This window comes from Galeopterus variegatus, unplaced genomic scaffold (genome assembly GCF_000696425.1).
Source record: "Galeopterus variegatus unplaced genomic scaffold, G_variegatus-3.0.2 Scaffold6205, whole genome shotgun sequence".
Classification (NCBI taxonomy): Eukaryota; Metazoa; Chordata; class Mammalia; order Dermoptera; family Cynocephalidae; genus Galeopterus; species Galeopterus variegatus.
Window position 1 is genome coordinate 2,813 of NW_007732316.1, and position 11,188 is coordinate 14,000.

Genomic DNA, 11,188 nt, shown 5'->3' on the forward strand with positions numbered 1-11,188 from the left:
TTCCAGGTTCTTGATACAGCCCACGTAGCTTTTGCTACTGACACCTTTCCTGTAGGGAAGGACATGCGAACAACCAGCGCAAAATTTGGATTTCATAATTCCATTTTTAAAGAAAGGAATAATGGACCAACATACATGGAAACCTGTTTTCGTGTATCACTCCCTCGAAGAACAATATTGGTGTTGAGAACTTCAGGTCAAAGAAATACTCTCTCTAGGATTAGAGAAACAGGTTGAACTTAGTGAGTTTGGCTACTTAGATGACAACCACATAAGAAATATGTTTAATATCTTAAGGTGAACTCTTATAATCATTACAATTTAAATACACTCATTTAAACACAGGCCAATTATAAGACTTACATTGTCATAAGAAATTCATAGCCCACAGGTTCCAATCCAGCCCCTGCAGAGAGCAGAACACTTGCCCCCTGGGGGCAGGTGTAGGCGATGCTATTTCCTAGGATCAGTAGGCTCGAGCAGTCACTGGCTGCTTTCCATACTGTATATTCATGAACTTTATTCTGAAGGAAATAACTGCATTTGGTCAAGTCTGGGATTATCCAAAACCCCATTTCTTAGCCTCCGAGTCAATATCATATTTTTCTCTCATTTCTAAAATATGGAGACCATTGAACATCTTCCAGCTGTCTCCTATGCATTAGCTAGTCACAGAAGAACTGTGCAGCAATCTGGTTTCCTGTTATAGTCACACCTCATCTTTTCCCTCTGTGCTGAGCAATGAGCTGTGGCCCATTAGGCAACTACGTGATTTGAAACAAATTTCAACCTTTCTGGACCTCAGTTTCTTCCAATGTAAATGAGGAAACTGACCTTGATGATACCCAAGTCCTTTCTACCATGAAAGTCTATAAGACTTGGCAAATGACCCCCTTCCTGGATTTAAATGCATCCATTTCTAAGATCACAAGGTGACTGCGCTTGCAAACTATGATTCATGGAACTTTCAGAGATTTCTGGGAAAGAGAAGGGGGGAGTGGGGAAGTGGGCTCCTGCTGCTCATGCACAGCAACTGGAAAGGCTGCACATCTGCGCCACATATTGGGATTCTGTAAAAGAACTTGGCCTAATGACAGACAGGGTAGTGCCACAGTATACATTTGAAAACCACTGGGCTGAGTGTCCCAGTTTAGACATTTGATGGCCTCTCCCTGGAGGAGGTCTTGCCTTGACTGCTGGCCTTTATTTACGACTTTTTTTTTAAATGGTGTGAAAGAACCTTAGAGGCTTAGTTTGTCCAATCCAAAATTACAAAGCTGAGGACAATGAACCAACACAAGGTTTACGTAAATCATCCAAGTCACAAAGCTAAATGTGAATCAGTGTTATAAAAGGATTCCTCTGTCTCTCTCCTCTGCCGTCTTTCATCCAACTTCCTGCCGTTGGTCTTTCAACTTTCACGTATGTTATTCATTCTAATCACACAGAGGGGGAATCCAGATAAGTCTGCAGAAAGCATGACTGCTTTTTGATTTTAAAGAGATTCTAGTACTGTAAAATGTCTAGAGAGAAGGATGGAGTGTGACAGAAGGCAGGGTCTCCAAATACCGCACGGTAATAATTTTTAGATGTTCTAAAGGCGATATACACAAAATCATTGATTTTTCTGCAGAAGGCCTGCTTTACTTCTCAATTAATATGGCATATAGTACTTTTTTTTTTTTTTGTCTTTTTCTGTGTCCGGCAATGGATCGCAACCCTCAGTGTTGCCCCCGTACCGGACCAGGACCGGCAATGGGATCGCAACCCTCGGTGTTGCCCCCACACCTCGCTCATCCAGTGAGCAGGAACCGGTCTGTATGTGGGATCCGAACCCTCGGCAGGAGCGCCACCGCACTTCCCAAGCGGCGCACTAGCGCAGTGCGCCACCGGGCCGGCCCCATGGCATATAGTACTTTGAATAAAAGTGGATGTAATGGGCTGAACGGTGTCTCAACTTGTGTAATCAAGTTAAGATGAGATCATCAGGGTAAATCCTAGTCCAATATGACTGGTGTCGTAATAAGAATGGGAAATTTGGAAAAGTGACAGAGGCACAGAGGGAAGATGATGTGTAGGCACAGGGACAATGCCACGTACAAGTTAAGGACTGCCTGAAGCTACCTGAAGCTCGGTGCATGGAGCAGGCTGCCTCTCAGCCCTCAAAAGGAAGCAGCCCTGCTGACACCTTGATTTCAGACTTGTAGCCTCCAGAACTGGGAGAGAACAAGTTTCTGTTGATTAAGACACCCAGTTTGTGCTACTTTGTCATAGCCCTAGCAAAGTAATATGGTTGGTAATCAGGAACACAGAAATTCTGCAGTTTCATATCATACCTTAGAACTCTTGACCTAGGTAATCCACCCACATAAATCGGATCCTTATCAAGACGATTGAGGTCGGAAGATGTTCCTGGAGTCTCCCCTTGCTTGGTTTCCTTATAACTGGCGTTATATGCATCAATAACTGCAAGGAGTCCTAAAAGGAGATTGAAAGGAAGAGGAGAAAGTGAAAATCACTTTCTACATTAAAGTAAACGCACACGAGTGCCAACAAAGTTCATTTGCAAAGTCACATTGTTTTCAGTTCTGCAAATGTGACCAGCTGATGTTCTTGACTATTGAAGTAGTGAAAATCCTCTCTACAAATGTCAATAAGTCCAGAATACACATCACTAAATGACAGCAGTATGTGTGGAAAGATATAGAATGGATTTGATTCCTGATGCCAACTCAGCAACTAATGCTAAATAATGCACTTGGAAACCACAGACAAATAGAACTATCGCGTTACTCCTGCGAAATGTGACTCCTGTTGCTTGGTATTCCAAAGACAGCAATGGCTTCAATTAGAATATCATTCAAGAATATCCAGGAAACTAAAGTAAAGACTGCTGAGTTTGGAAAGATTTCCATTCTCATGAGGGTGACCACCATCAGGTGAGTCCATCTGTGCACGCACCTTGCTTCCGGCTCTGCCGGAAGGCAATTTTGTACCAGCCTCCATTGTTATAACGTCTGTCTGTAATAAGTGCAAGAGGTCCTGAACCCAGGTCAAACGTGACTTTAACTCTGCCATGGAGCAGCTCAATGGATAAAAAGTCTTTCTGGGAAGAAGAAAAGGCAATTCCTCATGGCTACATCTTCATCTCAAGTTTTCTGTTCCCTTCAAGTCAGAGATGGCAGAAACCTTCTAAAGTCAAACTGAGAAAACTGGTTCTGGCCCCATAGACAGAGGTCTATGGTACGTAACTAAAAATGCCCATGAAAGCTTTGTAGAATACTACACAAATATGAATGAAACACGATTTGTTGTTACCAAAATCTCCAGTTCAGTAAGAGAAGTGGAATCTCTTTGTATCTTTTTTGTTTAGACTTAAAAATGAGCCAGTCCTAAAAATAAAACGAGAAGATTGAGAGACACAAATCACTAGCACGTGAGATGAAAATGGGAATGTGAAATTCCTGTGGACGTGTTCGGCAAGGCCACTGTGGTCACAGTGAACGGAAACGAGACGAATTATTTGGACTCCGATTTTAATAACAAATGTTTACTCAATATCTATAATGATTGGAAGGCTAGTTTCTGCTTGGTGATCTGTATTTTCCACAGGCTCTTCCATGAATTTGTATTCATATAATTAATAAATGACTTAAAATGGGAAAGTTGTATGGAATAACACCTATATATTGTATTAGTAAGTCCTCATTAAACACAACCTCATAGCAATCTAAATGTATCTACACAACAGGGCCTTGTGCCCTATAAAGATTCTTATGGTGACATTTGAAGCAAGGTAGAGAAGCAGCCTGCTGGGTGAAAAGGTACTAAACAGCATTATTATCTGAGTCACAGTAGCCCGGAGCATCTTCTCCACAACAGAATAGCCACTCCCATCAAAATGGAAGGCAGAGTCCTCATCCTGGGGGCTGCACAGCAGAACAGATGAAGGACACCCCCTCTCAGCAGGTGGGAGAGCAAACCACACTCCGGCTGAGCTCTCCCGTGCAGAAGTCATGAATTTGAAAACAAGCATAAATCATAATATTTGAAAATATGCTTGCCACGAGATTGTGCAAAACAAAGGTCTAGCTGTTATAAAAAGAAAAGAAAGTCAATGTAGGCAGTGTTCACTACAGGAAAAAGAAATTTCTTCACAAGAGGATAACTGTTATAAACATTCCTACTTTACAGATTTGTTATTCTACTTTTCTTTAATGAAACTGCCTCTTCTTAATTCCAGTGCTTTCAGAGTAATTTTTATATTGGCATTCATCACCTTCTGCTGGTTTTAACTAACACATCAGGTAAACTGGAGTTACAATGGAAAACGAATAGGTTCACATGTACTAACAGGATCATTTTACCAAAAAAAAGTCATTAACATCCTCAAAAGTCTGTAGGATGAGTTCAAAGACTTGTATCATATTTTGACATGAGTATATGGCCTACAAGAAAGTTATATAATGTGGACCAGAGCACTTTTCAGGTCAATGTGTTTTCTAGTCTTCTCCCTCCACACCTCAAAAGGCTGACTTTGATTCACTATTCAATTACAGAGTAGTTCATCTGGAACATATAATTGTGTTTAAAAATTATTCAATTACAGAGTAGTTCATCTGCAACCTGTACTTGTGCTTCAAAATTACTTTTTTGGAATACCAAAGGGCTTGAGAGTGCAACTTGGATTAGGGTGGATTTGGGGTATGAATTTGAACTATTCCCAGTTGAAGGTATAACAACCAAACCCAGTGCCACATCTCCACACAGGACAGTATAACCAAACAGGGGTCTCAAGGGGAACACAACCAGTAGCCACATAGCCAATGGACTTCTTTACCCCAACAAGAGAGAAGAATTAGCAATCATTAAATTCACTCAATGGTGCAGTTTGAGGTCAGTGGTTTTAATATAACCCTGAAAATGACTGATGAAAATAGGGGACCTTATAACAGCTAAAGTTGAAATATTCAACCTTTGTGAAGACTTTCCTTTCTAAAAGTAAGGTCAGTGGAGGGGACAGAGTCTAGGGGTTGGGGCATTTTTCATGTTAGAATTGCTAAATGGCTGGAAAGAGCTCCTTGCTAGAAACTCAGCAGAAGGAAGAAGTGACGGAATTCATGTGCTCATCCTGCTGCAGTTTAGTGCAGTGTTGTTCCCTCACGACGTACTAGCATTTTGGATCAAGCTTGCCAATTGCAAAATCTTGGTTTTTCACACGTTTATGGTCAAGAAAATAGTGCTGAGACATTTACCTACAAAGCAATGCCATGTCACTGCAGGAAGACCCATGATGAACACCAGTGCAGTGTTTCACATTTATAAGGTATCTTCACATACATCAGGCTGTGTGTTCATCAAGATAATTTTGGAGGGTGGGCATGACAAGTATGATTATCATTTTCCTTTTCTGGAGGAAGAAACCAAACCTCAGTGAGGCGAAGAGACTTATTATCCAAAGACATGGAAAGAATTTGGTGGGAGACCTGGGACAGGAGCCTGAGAAACTTAGACTCCAAATCCAATATTCTTTTTAGTCCTAAGACTGCAATAATCAAGCTTCTGGTGATAACTTTTAAAGTAAGCCAAGGGAGGGGAAAGTAGCAAATAAAAGGCTTAAACTACAATGTCCCAAGCTATGAGCCATGTGAGAAAGCAGACCTGACAATGAACCTCTCCCCTGGGTTTCTAAACATAATGTGATTGCCTGTAACTGATCTTGTGTATTACAGATATCTATCACCCTGTTTACAACAGATCTATCTGGACACTAGATGTCCAGACCATTAGATGGGAAAAAGTTATATCGCATGTTACATTCTTTAATGGTAAAAGGCAATTTATTGTCTTAATTACTAAAGTAGAAAACAGTCTTATAATACTTCAGGGGTTCCAGTTATTTTGTTATAATGAGGGCTATGTTAAGCTTGGAGAGATTATGTTATTAAATGCCTTCTATTATATCAATATATGAAAAAATATATTAGTTGTTCCCCATTCACAAATGCATTTTACTTCTAGAATTATAGAACTTGGTTAGGAATAAAGTACTTATCTATAAAATTGACTGTACATACACAAAATTCTCATCGTTGGAGGTATTTTCAAAATAAAAATGTACAGTGATTTAAGTAAGACTTAACTGTGGCTCTTTGAGACAGAAGGTTGTTTGAGCAGATGTCTGAAGCTTCTAGATTTTATGATCCACGATAAAAGCATACAAGACACAGAAAAAAGAGCACTTCTTTTTATGGGTTAAAAATGATATCATGCTTCTGTTAGTAAATAATCTACATAATATCCAATGTTAATGACCAATGTCACTAACACTGTCCATCCTTGATGTTCACATGAATTCTTTAAGCAGGTCTCAGAGGTAAGCAGCATGACATACTGTGTGCTAAGTCGTGGGATGGCTTCCCTCCCAAAGCAGCCATGGCACCTGCCCTCCCTTTCAATATAGTTCCACAGGCCGATGGATATTCCATTCAAGAAGGCCTCTCCAATGCAGCCTTTAAAATGAGTAACATTCACAGCAGCAGATTTCAAATGTAAACAAACAAATACAACTCACGTAGATTTGGTGTAGAGGAATAAATTCTCTAAGTTCATGAAATTTCTCCTTGGAAGCTTAAATCTAAGAGATCCAAATTTTGAGAGAACAACATTCAGAAAAATGGTCAGTTTGTAATCACTGGATTTTCTTCCACTTATGGAGTGGAACTCTGGAGTGACAACTGGACAGGATCTTAAAGGTCATCTCAGTTACCAGAGATGCTAGAGAAAAGCCCCTTTTACAGGTGAGAAAACAGAGTCGTAGAGAACACAGTGAGTAGTGAGGGCCCAGCTGGAACTGAGATCCTTGCTCCCACTTCAGAGCACTGAATCAGGCCAAGTAATTCAACTTTACTAGGTGAAGGGATCACTGATATAATAAAATAAATATAAGCTCTTCACTAAACACTAATTAGTATTAATCTGCCAGCAGACTTACAACAGAGATAAAAGAACTTTATGGAAATTAATATGGAATACTGAATTTCCTGTTTCATCATTGGAAAAGAAACCCAAATAACAAAATGAACCATTGGCTCCTGCTCCATTTACACTACTGATTAAGCATGATCCTTTACCCTACAAAACAAGCCCAGCTCTGCAGATGAGCTGACATAAAGAAAAATAATAAATGCATATAGTGGATTGACTCATGTTCCTCCCAAACTCACTGAAGCTTGAATTGTGTCCCCCAAGTTTTATGTATTAGAAACTTGGTTTCTACTGTGACTGTTAAGAGGGTGGGAAATCCTATTATGGTAATTGAAAGGTGGAGCCTTGAAGAGGTGATTGGATTGTGGGGCCTTGCAGTAGTGAATGGATTAAAAATGGTGGTCAGGGGCGTGGTTCTGAGGGCTTTAAAAGAAGAGAGAAGAAGTTCCGTCTTTCTCTTTCTCTGCTCTCTCTGCTTCCACCATCTTGCAATGTAAGACCCCTGGGTCACTGTCACCACCGCCAGATGGACTTTGGACTTCCCAACCTCAGGGACTGTAAGCAATAAATTTCATTTTTCTTTATAAAATATCCAGTTCCATATATCTTGTTATAAGCAACAGAAATGGACTCATACAAAGCAGAAAAATCTTCATTTAACCAGGATATATTCAACAATTTAAGCATATTAATTTTATATACAGGTAAAACCAGCCAGTCCTGTTCAGATAAACTTTCAGAGTGTTACCTTGATTTGTCCTCCAACAAACATTAGGGTTGAGTTGTTTATATACAGAACATCAGCTGTTCCAGGAGATTTATTTGTTTTTGTTGGTGGCTTTTGAGTTGAGCTCATTTCCTTTACACTCAACGAACCAGTGTTTCCAAACCTAAAGGTCACAAAAAATGGCAAAAGGAACTTTCAGAATTTCAAGTTGGCACACACATATCCCCCTGTGTCCCATACACAGCCTCCCTCTGATTCTCTCAGGTCCACCATAACAGCCCCCCAATGGGTCCCCTGTTTCTTGTCTTGCCCGCCATGCCCCCAAATTTCTCCTCAAATCATGTAGAATATTTCTTCTGAAATAAATTTCATCACATTACATTCTTGCTTAAAATACTTACAGAACATGTGCTAAACTATACTTGAAGACAGTCGATTGCACTCAATATCACCCTATTTTGCAAATAACAAAGAAAAAAATTCCCAACAGTGCACCACCAATAACAAACCATAATATTAAAGAAAAGTGAAAAGAAAAATATACTTCAAGCTGTTTAAAAAAGCCTCTTGAGTGAAGCTTCAAAAGGAAGAATTTTGCCTTGTATCTGAATTTTAAGGAAATGTCCTCCTCCTCACGTGTGACCTCGCTGCCTGCATAGCACTGCCCGCCTCGTGGCATTTCTATCACGCCACGTTATACTCCTCTTTACTGGGGACTATGCATTTTACCTGGTTGGCTGCTTCAGATTTAGACTTTCTAACGGTAACATTCTAAAGGTAATCTAAACTTTTTTTTCTTCTTTTGATAGTTAATTTTGATAACAAAGTTTATTTCTTCTGTAATAAGAAAAAAACCCCAAGCTTTTATTTCTGTAATCTAAACCAAGTATTCTTTGATTATAATCTAACTTTCCAGAAGTTTCAAAGCCTATATGATGTCACAAGCATGTAATTACTTGTAAGACACAGTTTACTAAGAGAGATAATTCCAAGAGCACCTTCTCCACTACCTGGATACATGGATGCTGTGCCATTGGTTGTCATCAGCGGGGAAGTCAGGAAACTGCACCCATGCTGACCCAGAGCCCGTCTCCCAGAGGAAGGCCACGTTCCCTCGCTGCATCTCCACAGCAAGGAAGTCAGACTGGGTGGGGCACGAGTGGGGATGGGGTTATCCACTGGACTGCTGGCATGACCACCAAAACACTTTAAAAAACAAATTCTTACAGCTTTTTCTCTATTCTTAAAAAGAAAAAAATAAAGCAAAACCAAAAAGCTATCTTCTCTTGTCTTTCAACGCTTCCCTCCCTGGAGGTGGAACCCGACTCAGAGTACTGGGGACAGCGACCACGACTGCACAGTGGCACCTCCTGTCCATGCCTGGCACAGCCCTCCACAACGCCCCCCTTACAGTTCCCCAGGAAAACCAGCCGTCCCAGGGAGCATGGGAGACGGCGCTGCAATTGTCCTTCTGCCCAGTCTCAGAGGCAACAAATGGATGTGAAATATTCTCTGCAAGATGGGAGCCATGGAATCCCACTCAGGGGCTTGCCTGCACTCTAGTCTCGTCTCTTAAGAAGACACATCAGATCCCATGTGTGCTTGTTAACAATTCTGCCCTAACACTCCCAAGGGTTCTGACCCATCCCACTGGCACAGCCAAGGCATCAGTGATCTGGAATCTTGTTGGCAGGAAGGGCCTGGGTAAAACTCTACAATTCTGATACTCAGTCACTGCAGGGGTCACAGAGGGCATCACGCAGTGTTGTATTTCCACGACTTGCTATTAAGATGGCAGGGGGACCCATCGTTCAGAAATGTCATTTCAGTCCTCATAGGCATTCAAGTTTGCAGGTTGTTTACTTTTAATCTAATGCTACCATTTTAGCAAAGGTTAGTCCCTACAGCAGAATTTAGTGATTTTTTGGGGCCGAACCAGTGGCTTACTTGGGAGAGTGTGGCACTGAGAGCACCGAGGCCGCAGGTTCGGATCCTATATAGGGATGGCCGGTGCACTCACTGGCTGGGCACGGTGCGGGTGACACCAAGCCAAGGGTTGCAATCCCCTTACTGGTCTCTCCAAAAAAAAAAAAAAAGAATTTAGTGATTTTTCTAAAGCCCTTTTTTTCCCCATCAGCCAAAGTGTCAATTAAGTAAATATATACATTCCTAAGAGTCATCGTTGCATTCCACAGGACCATAACTTACACTGGTGCTGCTACCGAGATAGAAGAGATTATCAGGTTCACACGTCTTAACATTTAGTGTTAAGGTGTTGTTGTTAGTAGAAGAAATCTGAGGCTGGTAGGCCTGGATACAATCTCTGTGTGCAGACACAGCGACTTTAATCTGCAGGAGGGAGGGGAAATGTTCCAGTCATCTAGCGACCCACATTCGCAGCTCACTGCAGTTCAAAACTGCTATTACGTAATGAATTTTCACTATGAGGCAGGTTTCCTCTCTTGATAATACATAATGCTTTGTGTTTCGTAAAGTAAGAAATCAGATGGTGATGAAAATGATTTTATTTGTTAAAGTGCTTAAACATAGGAAAATCAGTCAGTTTTTAATATGGCATTTATAGGAAACTGTCTCTCATTCACATGAGATTTAATTCCTTGAAGACTAGGACCTGAGGATCTTTCCATCTGACACAGAGAGGATAGTTGATGATCATTTGGCAAATAAATGAGAGCTTTTATATTTTTTCACTCAGCAAATATTAATAGAGCAATTATTGCTGTTATCACATACACGGGGTCTTCAAAAAGTTCATGGAAAGATTCATATTATCTTTTAATTCTATTTTTCCATGAGCTTTTTGAAGTACCCTCCTATTTCTCTGAGTAGTAATTATCTGTGTATACATCTTACATTAACCCTAAAGATTCCAGGTCTAAATTAACCATAACATGTAGAACCAACCCTTGGGCTTACATTGATTTAGTGACTATCACTAAAACAGACGGATGCCAGAGCTCATCCCTTTTCCAATAGTGAGGAACAGGCAAAAACAGAGAGGCCAGAACTCCTTTTTCTTGCCTAGAAAGCCGCAGGGAGGTAAGGTAAGACCAGAGGGCTTATGACATTCATCCTCTCCAAGTCTCCAGCAGTATGACGATTGCACATTCTTTCCAAGGTTTTATCACCTCCTTGAAACTCCTCTCCTTAGAGCGCAGCCAGTGCCATGTGCCAAGGGTGGCTATAAAACATTTTCTCCAGTTTGAACTTCTTCTCCAGGTGTTCAGTAATGTGGATTTATGCAGCATTTGTGTGTATGCAAACTCTTCTCAGACTGCTCAAGGGTGAGGCCCATATTGCACAAACAGTGTGAAGAGTACTTAGATTATTAAAACCAAGTTGGTAAAATGAAGAAATAACACCACGTGCAACCAGTGAAACAGGGTGATGCTAACACTCAGACTTGTGCATTCTACACCATCTAGGCTAATGGTTATAGATCTAGGCTATAAT

At 40.8% G+C, this 11,188-nt stretch overlaps 1 protein-coding gene across 1 annotated transcript in view; it reads right to left on the reverse strand.

Moving 5' to 3' along the window:
* LAMA1 (laminin, alpha 1) overlaps positions 1–11,188 on the reverse strand; it is a gene marked incomplete at its 3' end in the record, with an annotated part of 112,327 nt that overhangs the window by 2,326 nt on the left and 98,813 nt on the right. The window contains 4 exon segments of the mRNA XM_008590575.1: positions 1–49; positions 2,337–2,478; positions 2,962–3,106; positions 3,785–3,933. Of these exon segments, the coding sequence (XP_008588797.1) occupies positions 1–49; positions 2,337–2,478; positions 2,962–3,106; positions 3,785–3,933 (485 nt within the window).